At 36.6% G+C, this 15,041-nt stretch overlaps 1 protein-coding gene across 1 annotated transcript; it reads right to left on the bottom strand.

The window, feature by feature from the left end:
- Nucleotides 1–406: 406 nt before the first annotated feature.
- Nucleotides 407–13,638, bottom strand: LOC149536427 (uncharacterized). Its single transcript, XM_089805685.1, has 2 exons — nt 13,109–13,638; nt 407–651 (listed from the first exon to the last, which is right to left on the bottom strand). The coding sequence occupies exons 1-2, from the start codon at nt 13,472–13,474 to the stop codon at nt 646–648; spliced, it is 372 nt and encodes a 123-aa protein (XP_089661811.1). The 5' UTR covers nt 13,475–13,638; the 3' UTR covers nt 407–645.
- Nucleotides 13,639–15,041: the final 1,403 nt, after the last annotated feature.

The raw sequence follows: 15,041 nt of genomic DNA, 5'->3' as shown, positions 1-15,041 counted from the left end.
CAAAACTGTAAACAATTCGTCAATCAGAGTCTCCAATCAAAAGTTATACCTGTCAGAAGTTGGAATACCATTTCTGGATTCTTCAAATTTTGCACTGACTTCTGCCATGTCTTATAGAACCTTCTACTCTTGCAATGGATGCCAAATGGCATATTCTAAAATGTATTCCTAACCCTAAACCTAATTTGGGTTACTTACGGTCATTTCTTGCATTGCAAACGCAATTTTTTGGGAGTTTGGCAGCAGGTACTTGTTTTCCTCTTGACCTATCAGTCCAAAAAGAAAGGTCGTGTTGCTGACATAACTTATTTCTCCACTCTTGATATTTTATTTTTTATGGATTATGAATTACATTTTATGACAAAAGCATAAAAAAAAAGGCAATGTATAAAACAGATACAACATGTTTTCTGAAAATGTAAGTTCATTTATCAAAAGTCCATAGTGTTTCACACATGCCGTGAAACTAACCAATAAGAAAAAATACATCAGAATCAGACTTTTACATGTAAATGCAAGTACAAAGATGAAATAATGAAAAAGTAAAGGGTTCATAGGTGCCAGCCATTTCTTGGAATGACTGGCTTGTCACTGGTTGCCCACACGCTTGCTTCTTCTTTTGTCCCGTCTTTACATGCTCCCATTCTAGACCTTACAGATGCAAAAAATGAGTTAGATCAAAATGATCTAAGCAATGACCGACAAGCTCAACCTTTGCCCCGCACATGCATTTACATCTAAAAATCATAAAAAAATCTTGATCTATTTTTTCTAACATGTTTGTTTCCTGTGCAGCATCCAAACTCTTAACAAGTACGCAGATATAACCGTAGGCTCCCACAAGGGTTATTGAGCCCAGCATGCTTATAAGAGATTAGAACATCAAAACTGATTGAAAGAACAATACAGAATATCAAAAGGGCAGATTTACATCAGTCTGAAACCTTACAGTTGACTGCAATCTTTCAGAATCAACTTGGAATGAAAATATGCTCATGGTAACAAACAGAAAATAAGACATCCAAAGTTCATGAGCAACAAATGAAGTAAAGAGGAGAAAAGTGATAAGTCTGTGTCAAGAATACAGATCATCTAAATGATATCAAGATGCCTCAATAAAATCACTAAGCATTTGTGGTTACACCAAAAGTTCGAAGACAAATGTTGAAAGTTACCCAAATTCACCATTTTACACTATCTACACTATGACTTTCCCAACACTATGGCACTCCCTGCGTTCAAGTCATTTAATTCCAATGTTGAAAAACAACACAAATCAGATACTCAAATGAAATATTAAAACGTGGATTAACTACAAGACACAGGATTTCACAACAATATTTCTACCAACTCTTTATTAAGCTATGCGTCTAATCATTTACACAGCATTGAGAAATCATGAACTCTTCAATTCAATAAAATCTGCTCTTCAAAATCCAAATAGGATTTCTAACAGCGTAGACCGTATTCTTAAAAAGGCACAGAAAGCTCTGATGTGGGTGATCGTGCACTGAAAACCCTATGTTTATTGATTATTTGAGATGGAAATGGGTCTTTTTGTTAAAAGAACTGTCATTTTGCAAACCCTAAAAGCCCGTCCCAAATACTGATCTATTGCTGTCAAAATATTATGGCGAGTGGCAGGAAAATCACATACATGGTGGGGCAGCCATAGAGGACGGCGCTAAATATCTGAGCACCAGTTTGCTAAATATCTGACCACCATTTTGCTCTGGTAAATAAATTGTTGGAGTAGTCCCTTAACAATCTTTACTATCTTTTTAAGTTTCAGGCATGAAAGTGCTCTGATCAACGTGTTCTAATATACTATTACTAAAATGTGAAGGAGTGAGGCCAATATACTACTTTTTCTCCTTCTCAAGAGATACAAACAAAGAGACTGTGTTCTACAGAATCACTTCTCTTTAAAGGCTTGGGTGGATTCTTTCTAAAGGACCTCATTTCTACATGATTTGAAGAGAGCCTGGGGATATTTTCTATTCTCATTTTGTTTCTACCTCATTCCTCGAAAGTTTAAGTTCTCCCTCATAATATTAACTAAATATAAGTGTGAGAAATATAGATTAAAATCAACTCACAACTTAACCCTAAACCTTAAAAAAAAATTTATCCTCGGCACATGAAGGTGCCGAGTGCCAGTTTTACTCGGCACTTGATGGTGCCGAGTGGCAGGTTGCTCGGCACTTAAGAAAAGTGCTCGGCACAGGAAGGTGCCGAGTGCCAGAAATTACTCGGCAGTTGCTCAGCACATGAAAGTGTCGAGTGACAGGAAACAGGTGTCAAGTGAACTTGGCACAAAAAGGAGAGCTCGACAAGGGAAGGTGCCGAGTGAGCTCCGCTTGTACTGTGGAGAAACAAGGACCAAGCCGAGCGACCAGGATATCATGTGAAACTTTTCACGATTAAAATCAGAGACTCAGAACTAAAAATATTCAACAAAGATCTTCTCAAATGCAATGTAGAGAGGAAGAACAATAGATTCGAGTATACCTGCTTGTTTAGTATTTAACTTTGATTTAAAACAATACAAGATCTGGGAGCATTCGGCTTCAACCAGAAAATCCTAAATTTACCCTAAAACTTCAAACAACTTCAATACTTCAAACTTTAAACTTGCAGCTCTAATGGCTGCATACAAAAATGCCTGGAGCAATCACTGCTTCACAAGTTGAATCCAATGAACAATAAACTTACAGAATGATCAGAGAGAAGATGTGCAACTACAGGCACAAAATAAACAAACTTCTTTCTCTGCACTCTGACAACTGGATCTGCTGATCTTCTTCCACTGCTCTTCTCTGCAACTTCTAATCTATTTTTTTGTCTCTCTGGTCGAATGAATACAGAACATTCCCTTTTGTCTTCTGACCAAAAAAGTTGTCCCTCTCATTTTAAAACTCACCTACCCGTATTAATTTTTTCTGTCTGTTTTGCAATCCGTCAGAGGTGGTAGGTGGGCATTTGGCTCCAGGGGCAAATGGCCAAGAGCATTAAATATTCCAACACTCCCCCTTTGTCCCGAGCCAAACAAACAAGAATCACAGTTGATCCACATCAATTACACCAAGACTCTCTCTTAGGTGTACAAAAGTTCCAATGCCTAATGGCTTTGTAAAGATGTTTGCTAGCTGCTGCTCAGACCTGCAAAAAACCATCTTGATATCCCCATTCTCCACCAACTCTCTGATGAAGTGATATTTGATTTCTATATGCTTGCTTCTCCCATGGAAGACTGGATTCTTGGACAATGCAATAGATGAGATGTTGTCACAATAAATTGTAGTTCCATCCTCTTGCCTTTCATTCAAATCTGTCAAGATCCTCCTTAGCCAAATTGCTTGACATGCTGCTGCATTTGCTGCAATGTATTCAGCCTCTACTGTAGATTGAGCAATAATAGGTTGCTTCTTGGATGCCCATGAAATTGCACCCGATCCCATATGAAATATGTATCCGGAAGTGCTCTTCTTATCATCTAAACTTCCAACCTAATCACTATCAGTATAACCTACCAACTTGAAATCATCATTTGCAGTATACAAAATTCCAAATCCCTTGGTACCTTTCACATACCTTAGGATCCTCTTTCCCACTTGCCAATGGGAATCCTTTGGTATTTCCATAAATCTAGAAATCAAACTTACTACATGCATTAGGTCTGGTTGAGTTGCAGTCAAATATATTAGACTTCCAACCATACTCTTGTATAGTGTTGGATCCACTCTCTTGCTAGAGTCTTCCTTGCTCAACTTTTGACCTACTGCTGTTGGTGTGGGGGCTGCCTTACTATTCTGCATTTTAAATCTCTCCAAGATCTGCCTTGCATACTTTTCTTGAGAGATGAAAATGCCATCATGCATTTGTTTTACTTCTATGCCTAGAAAGTATTTCAAGAGACCTAGGTCCGTCATTTCAAATTCACTTTTCATGGCCTCTTTGAACTCACCAATTAGAGTCTTATCATTACTAGAAAAAATCAAATCATCTACATACAAGACAACGATCAATACATTACCATCTGCTGCCTTGATGTAAAGAGTGGGCTCGCCATTGCTTTTGCTAAAGCCATTGCTCATCAAATATGAGTCAATCCTACTATACCATGCCCTTGGAGCTTACTTGAGCCCATAGAGAGCTCTCTTCAATCACTATACTTTGTTCTCTTCACCTGCAACTTCATAACCAAGTGGCTGCTCCACATACACTTCTTCTTTCAATACACCATTTAGGAAGGCAGACTTCACATCCATTTGAAATACCTTCCACTTATGTTGAGCTGCAATTGCTATGACAGTATGCACGGTTTCCATTCTTGCAACCGGGGCATAGGTCTCATCATAATCTCTTCCATACTGTTGTTTGTAGCCTTTGACTACCAGCCTTGCCTTATGCCTATCAATCTTGCCTTCAACATTGCATTTGGTCTTATAGACCCATTTCACTCCAGTCACTTACTTCTTGGGAGGCAATTCAGTTAGCTCCCATGTCTCATTATTTTCTATAGCATCTATTTCCTCATCAATGGCCTTACACCATTTCTTCTCCTTAATAGCTTCTTCAAAATATATTGGATCACTATGAGAAAATAATGCAAAATTAACACTCTCATCATAATCTTCATACCTTTCATCTTGGTATATCTCCCTAAGACTCTTGGTCTTTCTTGGTAACGGGGAGGAGAGTGTGGGATTAGAATCTTCGTTGCTGCTGCATTGCCGACTTGGTCGGTCTTCACTGGTTGACACTCGATCATACCTAGAGGAGCTCGGCACTGTCTAAATCTACTTGCCTTTTCTTCTATTTGCTCCTTCTTCTTCTTGTTCATCAGCATCTTCTTCACTCATAATTGGCACTTTACTTGAAGTGCTCGGTGACTCATCAGTTGAACCATACCAAGACTGATTTTCAAGAAATTCCACATCTCTTGAAAGCATCATCTTATTGTTCAATGGGTCATACAATCTATATGCCTTTGATTCTGGGTTGTACCCTGTGAAAATACATTTCACACCTTTATCATCAAATTTTTGCCTTTGCTCTTTAGGCACATGTGCATATGCAACACATCCAAACACCCTTAGGTGTTCAACTGTCCATCTTATTCGTGACCAAGCTTCCATTGGAATTCTGTCACAGACTGCCTTTGTAGGACACCTATTAATTAGGTAAACTGTTGTTGCCACAGCCTCTCCCCAAAATTCAGTTGGGAGACCTTTCTCTTTCATCATGCTCCTTGCCATTTCAACAATGGTCCTATTCTTTCTTTCAGCCACTCCATTTTGTTGTGGTGTATAGCTGGCTGTGAGCTCTTTCTTAATACCATATTTCCTACAAAAGTTTACAAAAGAATTGGAGGTATACTCCCCTCCTCTATCTAATTTAAAGACCTTGATATAGTGTCCACATTCTCTTTCAACCTGGGCTTTAAATTCTACAAATTTATCAAATTCTTCAGATTTATTTTTTAAGAAATACACCCATGTCCTACGACTAAAATCATCAATAAATGTCATAAAATAAGTACTCTCCCCAATGGAAGTAACTTGCATAGGACCGACTAGGTCAGTATGCACTAATTCTAATGTATATCTAGCCCTCCTAGAATTTTCAGAATTAAAGGGAAGCTTATGTTGCTTACCCAAAATACAAACCTCACACTTGTCACATGAATTTCCTATACGTGGCAAACCTTCTACCATTCTTTTATTTGACAATAAATTTAAACCAGCATAGCCAAGATGACCATACCTGAGGTGCCATAGCCGTGAGGGGTCTTCAATCACACTCCTTAGAGCTGATTGTGTGGGAGGTGCAGCACTAACTTGAGATGAGAAACATGTCTCAATCTTCAAGGAAAACATTTTGTTCTTTGTCATTTGAACTGTTGCAAGTAGGTTCTTGCTCCCATCCTTTTCTTGAATGACACACATGTCATTTTCCATCAGCACTTTGTATCCATTTTGAATGAGCTGACCAATGCTCATCAAATTGTGCTTCATACTAGGGGTGAAATACACATTTTGTATTTCCCTTTTCTCACCTTTCTTGGTGCGGACTATAATAGATCCTTTTCCCACAACTGGTAGGGTTCCATTATTACCCATCTTAATTTCTGATTTGAAACTCTTGTCAATGAATGAAAACAAGGTTTCATTACCACTCATGTGGTTGCTACATCCACTGTCGAGGTACCAAACCTCAGGGCTTTCTTCTTCACCAACATTACACAAGATGAAGGCAGTGCTTTTACTTCTCATATTCACATCAACCACATTTGCTTGTCCTGACTGATCTTTCTGCTTCTTCCAGCATTCATTTGCATAATGCCCATATTTATGATAGTAGTAGCATTCTACATTACTCTTATTTGAGTTGTAGTTTTTCTTACCTCCTCTTGAAGTATTTTGTGAGCTACTTGCTCCATCTACTCTTCTTGAGCTTTCTACTGCTGCATTTCTTTGTCCTCCATAACCTCGGCCTCTGCCTCTGGAGTTTTTGCCTGAGCCATTTCTTACTCTCCCCCTTCCTCTTGGATTTGACTGAGCCTTGAATGCTTGGTCTTGGGTAGAAGAAGATGTGGATCTATTGATCCTATACTCATGGGTTTGAAGAGAACCCATCAACTCATCCATTGTCAAAGTAGTGAGGTATTTTGCCTCTTCTATGGTCATGACCAAATGGTCATATTTATGAGGTAAACTCCTCAATATCTTTTCCACTATCCTCTGCTCTTGATAATCTTCTCCATTTGACTTCAGCTGATTAATTACATTGGAGGTCCTTGAACTGAAGTCTGCAACTGATTCATTCTCCTTCATTTGAAGGTTCTCAAACTCCCTCCTGATGTTCTGCAGCTTTACAGTACGGACTTTATCAGCCCCCTTGAAGTTCATCTCAAGGATAACCCATGCTTCCTTTGCATAATTTGCTGCTGCAATCTTTGAAAAAATTGTCTCTGTCATTGCTGCTTCAATCAAACTTAATGCCTTAGCATCTTTCCTCCTTGACTCTTTCAAATGAGTCTTCTATGCATTTGTTAGGGCAGCATACTGAGTTGGATCAGTCACATCATTGAATCCATTTACCACAAACTTCCACAAATTATTTGCAACCATTATGGTCTTCATCTTCTTTGCAAATGTATCATAATTCTGTCCATTAAATGATGGTGGTTGCTGCCATATCTTTCCTGCATCTCCTGCCATGTCAAAAATCCCAAGAAAAATAAATGCCCTAACTCACTTTGGATGTGGGGCCTCAAAGCTCTGATACCATGTGAGAAATATAGATTAAAATCAACTCACAACTTAACCCTAAACCTAAAAAAAAAAATTATCCGGCACTTAAAAGTTGCTCGGCACATGAAGGTGCCGAGTGCCAGTTTTACTCGGCACTTGATGGTGCCGAGTGGCAGGTTGCTCGGCACTTAAGAAAAGTGCTCGGCACAAGAAGGTGTCGAGTGCCAAAAATTACTCGACGCTTGCTCGGCACATGAAGGTGCTGAGTGACAGGCAACAGGTGCCAAGTGAAGTCGGCACAAAGAGGAGAGCTCGGTAAGGGAAGGTGCCGAGTGAGCTCGACTTGCACTGTGGAGAAACAGGGAACAAGCCGAGCGACCAGGATATCACGTGAAACTTTTCACGATTAAAACCAGAGACTCAGAAATAAAAATATTCAACAAAGATCTTCTCAAATGCAATGTAGAGAGGAAGAACAATAGATTCAAGTATGCCTGCTTACTTAGTATTTAACTTTGATTTAAAACAATACAAGATCTGGGAGCATTCGGCTTCAACCAAAAAACCCTAAATTTACCCTAGAACGTCAAACGACTTCAATACTTCAAACTTTAAACATGCAGCTCTAATGGCTGCATACAAAAATGCCTGGAGCAATCACTACTTCACAGGTCGAATCCAATGAACAATAAACTTACAGAATGATCAGAGAGAAGACGTGCAACTGCACGCACGAAATAAACAAACTTCTTTCTCTGCACTCTGACGATTGGATCTGCTGATCTTCTTCCACTGCTCTTCTCTGCAACTTCTAATCTATTTTTTTGTCTCTCTGATCGAATGAATACAGAACATTCCCTTTTGTCTTCTGACCAAAAAAGTTTTCCCTCTCATTTTCAAACTCACCTACCCGTATTAATTTTTTCTGTCTGTTCTGCAATTCGTCAGAGGTGGTAGGTGGGCGTTTGGCTCCAGGGGCAAACGGCAAAGAGCATTAAATATTCCAACAATAAGATACTAGAAGTTTTAGCTGGAAATAGGGTGCAGAAATTAAGAATTCGGTCAAAATTAACATTTTATGATATTAAAATTTTAGAAGTCATTTTGATCTATTTGTTTCTATGTCCATTAATTTGGATGATTTCTTTTGCAGAAACTATTAAAGACCTCTATAAAAGAGGCACAATCTAAAGATTTTATGATAAGACAATGAAATGAATTCATAATTTCTACCTGTACCTTTATAATGTATTCTGTATTCAATTATTGTTTTTGATCCGTTCCATTCATTCCTATCAGATTGGTATAGAGCTGTGATTCCAGGATAGCTGGTTGTGGAGAAGTTTGTCTGGAAAATGCTGCTGTGAAAAACTAGCAGAAGTCTAATTTGAAGAAAATAAAAATGATTGCTCGAGTCGGAAGAAAGAGAGAGTATTATTTTGGAGCTCCTATTGTGGAGGATTTCTATTGTTTACTGAATGAGACTGCTGTTGTGAAGAAGGCAACGAAGTGTTTGCAGAGCATATTGAAGTCTATGGAAAGACATCACAGTTAGCAGATTGCTACCATCAGAGGAGTGTCACCAAAAATGAATCTTGACAAGCACAAAATTCGATGCCAATTATTGGTGTTGACAAAGAGCTTTCAGATTTGTGTATATAATAATAATCCCAATTTTAGAAATAGAAGATTGTAGCTTAAGAGGCCAACTCCTTAATCTTTCCAAAGTCTATTATTGTGAAGCCTACTCTGACATGCTGATTGAGAGAAAAAGAATGATTGAACGAATATAAGAACCAAAATCTTCTCTCGAAGAACATAGGTAACCAGGTTAATCAGAAGGCTTACTCTCTAGATGGTCATGCCGATCAAAAGCCAGTCAATACAAAAAAGTGCTGATGATGCTACCCTGAATGCTGTCCAGCTTCCTGAAGTCAATGTGCAACATTAATGATCTTTTGATCTGTTATTTTGTAGGGTATGTGGACAGGTTGGGTGATACAACCTTATTTTGACACTGATTCTGTTTTGTCTAGTTTCAAATTATTTTAATATAAACTAAAAGAAAAACTATAGTAAATATCTTGAAAAGCTAAAATATGATGGACTGTTTCAAGTAGATTAATAATACAAGTCTAAGCCCTCCTTTGCCATTTAAAAAAGACACCCAACATGGAGAACCATGCATAAGTTGACATCGAACAACTAATGAAAAGCACAAATCTTCGCCCAGCTGATTTATCTCTTCAGTCTTTTTGTCCCATCTAATCTATAGTCACATTTAATAGCTACGAAAGGCATTAGTCATATAATTGAGGGTAATTCCATCGCATTTCTACCAGTATCAAGGCTATAATTCCACAAAACCTAGTTCTTGAATGTTTTCCCATGAGAAGGCTCATGGTATTTTCTCTATAAAGTTTCATTAATTTCAGCTGATTTCCAAACTCTGTAGAATAAAGGGATTCAAAACAGATGATATTCACTAAATTAACCATTCTTCCACCTTGACTAACAACTCAACTTCTTATCCCTTTAAAGATCAGATTTGACAAAATTTGGGAGCAACTAATCTTGACCATAATAACCTACCCAATATCCTCACATATAATGTACCCTATCTCCGGAACTATATTAATTGATATTGAAGAAAACTTCATTTCTTCAATATTCTGAATAGATTGTTTGCATCCAATTCTTGAGATCCCTGTTATAACTTTATTGCCACTTCTGAGAGCTAGTCTACCATTTGGTTTGCCTCTATATAAAAATGTCTAAGTTTGTAGGATTGTAATCTTGGAAGGAGTTTCCAGACTTCCCCTAAGATGTTCTTCGTTTGCCACCATATAACCTTTTTGGTGATTATCCTTATTGTTGTGACTATCTATGAATCTTACTTAATATGCATATTTTTAACTGCCATTCCAATTGCTAATTTAGGTCCATCTAGTAATGTCATGGCCTCTACCTTGTCTATTAGAGTCATCTTGCATCCTGAAATGAAAGCTTTGAAAATTTTCCATTTTTAATCTTATAAAACATAAAACACTAGCTTCTCAAAAAATAACCGGGTTGTTTTTGGATGCCCCGTTGAAATTCAATTTTATGAATTTCTAACATCATCCTTCCCTTCCCATTTTTTCTTGGTGTCTAATATACAATTTTAAATTCTTTTCCACCAAAACTCCCTTGAATGTTATACTAACTTGGTGCCAAAATCAGTTGTCGATGATGATATTATTGCTAATAATGATAATGAGCAGCCGGCTAATGGATCTATTTCAAGATCATGAAGCCCACCAAGTAGCCCTTCACCAATTTCAAGAGGAAGTCCATCCTCAACTCCTCCAAGAAAGGTAACAAGATTGAGTGATATCCATGACAGGTGCCAAAATCAAGCACAAGAAGAAGATCCAATAGGTGAGACAGTAAATTTTGCATTACTTGCTAAAGCTGATTTTAAGCCATCATGTTTTGAAGATGCATGTGGTAATGGGTTTTGGATGCAAGCAATGAACAAAGAGATGGATTTCATTCATAGGAATGAGACATGGGAGCTTGTAGAGCTTCCACATGCGAAGAAGAAGATTGACACAAAATGGGTCTATAAAACCAAGTATAATAGTGATGGGAGTGTTCAAAGATACAAGGCAAGATTGGTTGCTAAAGGTTTCACTCAAAGGTATGGTATTGATTATGAAGAAATTATTGCACCAGTAGCAAGACAAAAAATTATTAGAATGCTAATCTCTCTTGCAACTCAAAAGAAATAGAGTATTCATCACATGGATGTGAAAAGTGCCTTCTTTAATGGGTACTTAGAAGAAGAGGTATATGTGGGACAACCACAAAGTTTTGAGATTCAAAGTAAAGAAGATCATGTCTACAAGTTGAAGAAAGTTTTGTATGGCCTTAAGCAAGCACCACGTGTATGGTATGCAAGGATTGATGGATATTTTAGCAAAATGACTTCCAAAGAAATAAGAGTGAACCTACCCTTTACTACAAACAAAAAGGTAATGATATTCTCATTGTGAGTTTGTATGTTGATGATATATAATATATGGGTAATAGTTCAAAGATGAAAGATTTAGGTCTCATGAAGCATTTTCTTGACATGGAGGTTTATCAAGTAAAAATGAAATTTTTATTTGTCAAGAAAAGTATGCAAAGGATATGTTATAGAAATTTGATATGGTTGATTTCAAGCCTCTTTCCACTCCAATTGCTCATGGAGTTGTATTTTGTAAAGATGATGGTGTTGAAATTGTTGATGAAACATCATATAGAAGCATAGTTGGAAGTTTGATGTTTTTAACATACAAGGCCCTGAAATTTCTTATTCAATTTCATTGGTTTTAAGGTATATGAAAAATCCTTCAAAAGAACAAATGAAGGCAGCCAAGAGAATTTTGAGGGTTCCAGTTTAATCTCATGAAGTTCAAAGAAGCAAAGCATGGTTGCTCTCTCTTCTACAAAAGTGGAATATGTTGCGGTCACTTCAGCTAGCACATAAGCTTTATGGCTCAGAAAGCTTCTTGAAGAAATTGGAGAGATACAGGTTCAGCCTACTATGATCTTTTGTGACAATATAAGTGTCATTAGATTGGCCAAGAATCTGGTTCATCAAAGCAAACCAGACACTTTGATTTGAAACAATATTTCATCAGAGATTTGGTTCAAAATAACGCAGTTAAAATGAAGTATGTAAGCACAAAACAGAAAATAGCAGACATCTTCACAAAAGCGATTACAAAGGATCAGTTTTTTGCACTCAAAGATCAGATTGTGAGTCCTCTGAGCATCAAGAGGGAGTATGAAGATTGATGCCAAGATCTACTGCAGGCTCACTGTTTTAACCTCCTTCTCCACCGATGATTGTTTCAGCTTGCAGCAGTTGTCATTCAGTTTTATTATGATCATTGTTATGCACCGTAGTTTACGAAATAAATCATGCAACCTTGCATATGTTATGCTACGCATGAATTAGTTTAGATTGTGTTTTGTTTTAGTTATCTCAGGAATTAGATTTGAAGTCTACGGTGATTGTAGACATCTATATAAACAAGTATTATGAAGTTTTTTATAAGTGAGATATATAAAAGAATCGCAACTGCAAGAAAATTCTGTTTGTTTTAAGAAAAACAGAGCTCTTATTTTTTATCTATGTATATTTTTTTTTGGGGTATTGGATTTTTTTTTGGTGCTGCTGTTTGAATTGAACAGTATTCTACAATGTTGGCTATGATTAATTGATGCAAACCCTATCGCGAAGGGCGATACTAACCGTCCCTTGCTCAAATAATAATGTCAGAGAAAAATTACAATCATCCAAATTACCAGCACACAAAAGAATACATATATATCGACAAAAGCAACAAATTGTAATTCATATTCATTCATATTCACCAGGAATGTGAAAATGCATATTCATCTCAGTGGTATTTTAATGTCTGTACCCTGTTTGTTCTATAGATATTCATATCAAGATTGAAAGCTTCATATTTTCATACAGTTTGGAAGTGAATTTGAATGTCTAACTTCTCAATAACATCATATCACTTGAGATATCCTTAGAAATGGTCCATACATTTATCAAATGACAATGACTCAAATAAAGAAGATCACTAGAGATATCCCTTTCTACACATGAATCAATAAAAATGAACATACTGTGATTCTTGGCCGAGAAATAAGAGATGAAATTGCCTTCTGTTGCATTTACCGTAGGAAGATATCTCAAATTTGACGGAACCAATTTGTCTACTTTGCCCATGTTTGGAACTTCCTTTCACCTCTAAAACATTTTCCCAACATGGAGATAAATCATGCGTCAGAAGCTTAAATACCTTAATGCTCCAAACAGATCTTTCGTCGGATTGTTTTGCCACCGCCAGATGAAATGGAAAGTTTACTACAGACACAGCATACGCTCGACACCCATTTTCATCTTCTAGGGTTTCCACTCCTTGTGGTAAGGGCAACACCTTTTTCAACAAGCAATAGTAGAACAAATGACTGTTCATTCTCTGTAGTAAAAATGGCCTGAGAACTGCCCATGTGTGTACCAGTTTATACCATTTTTTGTTAACTCTGCTTAAACTGAAAACAGATTGAAGCGGAAGAAGGGGACATATGCGCGTCTCAAGTATGTGTTGTGGTATCAATTCCCACTTCTTTTCGTCATCTCCGTTTTGTTTCAGTTTTTTTTCCATTTCCACAACCCAATTTTCTGTGGGTGAATCGGAGAAGATCGCCCAGAACTTAAAAATTAGTGTTTGTGTTTTTTCAGAGAGCTTTGCGTTTGTCGATCTCGCATTGATCTGGTTGAGCTCTATTACTTCACGCTTAAATTGTGATTTAGCCGACGTGATTTTAGTTTAGTCCCGTTCAAGTGAGGTGGCATGTTATCTATTTAATATTTTAATATATTCATTTAAAAGATGTTTTATTATTAATATTAAAAAATTTCAATCAAAGGTATATATGTAAGATACAATAAATTTATTTAAACCTTGTTTCCTACACATATGTATTTAAAGTATATTTCTTTATTAATATTAAAATAAAATTTATAGGAAACCAAGTCAACTTCGTTAATGGAGGAACCAAGTCAAAACTGAGTCACTCGGTCTAAGAGTAAATGGAGCTAGTTTGTTTAATGAATAACTTATGCTAATTCAGTAAAAGAAAAAAATGGATAACATGAAATGTTAGCTGTCAACTTTTAACGTTTAACCCAAAACAAAGAATCTAGCTAGGTTGAATAGGGAAAAAATGGCCAACAAGAACATAATACATGTTGTATGGGAATATATGAACAACATAAGTATAGTATAGGAAATTAGTTCAAGAATGTCATTTCCATAGATTGGATGGATTTAAGGGTGGGCTCCCAAATCTTGTTTTAGTTGAAGTATGAAATGAGATTAGAGCATTTGCAATAGTGGATATCAATGACTCATTTGCTGGTGGAAATTTTGGTTTTTGCAGGTGATTGACCAAGAATTTCAGGGTACAGTTTTATTCTTGTGCAACCAAATTCCATAACTTGTTGATCAAAATGATTTATAATCTACTTATTTCAAAAAATGATTTATAATATACTTGTTTTGCAAACTCTTGTAGAAGATTTTGAAAGAATAGATCACAAATAGTAGCTAGAATTGAAGGGAGTGAAGAGAATAGATAGAGGGCTATAGACTAGGGCATGAATATGTATTTTTTGTTAAATATACATTGTGCATTTACATTTTTACATGGTGTGTGGCTTAGGGTCATAGTATATACTAAATGAATATATGAATGCCATGGAATGGGCATGTTGTATAGATGGGCCAAGGGGTTGCATTTGTGCTGCAATTTATTGTTGTCAAGAAGTCATCCCGAAAAAAGTTGGTGCCATAAATAGTTCTGCTCAAATGCCACAAGGGTTACAGTGTTCTTAGGGTATACTTAGTGGTGTTATTGGATAGATTTTTTGTAGTTTCAAGAGGTATGCATAATATTTCTATACAGATTTTCTTTCAAATCTAGATAAGTACAGGTCATTACAATATTTAAGGAGTAGATTATAAATTAATAGTATTGAGAAGAAAACTAACAGTTATAGATTTAAGAGCTACTAGAGATTTTTGGCATCAAAATACTTAATCACGAAGAAAGGACATTACAACACCCATTAATACAGGTTCCTTGTACTACATTACACATTATTTGGAAATGATAGGAGAATTTAGAGAAGGAAATTTTTTAGAAAAATATGGCTTTGGAGATGGAATG

The sequence above is a fragment of the Cupressus sempervirens genome, chromosome 10 (genome assembly GCF_028749045.1).
Source record: "Cupressus sempervirens isolate cs-2001-9-10 chromosome 10, ASM2874904v1, whole genome shotgun sequence".
NCBI classification, from domain to species: Eukaryota; Viridiplantae; Streptophyta; class Pinopsida; order Cupressales; family Cupressaceae; genus Cupressus; species Cupressus sempervirens.
This window is presented reverse-complemented; position numbering and strand designations above follow the sequence as displayed.

Excerpts from the sequence above, each read along its gene's own strand:
- LOC149536427 (XM_089805685.1), bottom strand. The coding sequence starts at position 13,474 with ATGGAAAAAAAACTGAAACAAAACGGAGATGACGAAAAGAAGTGGGAA.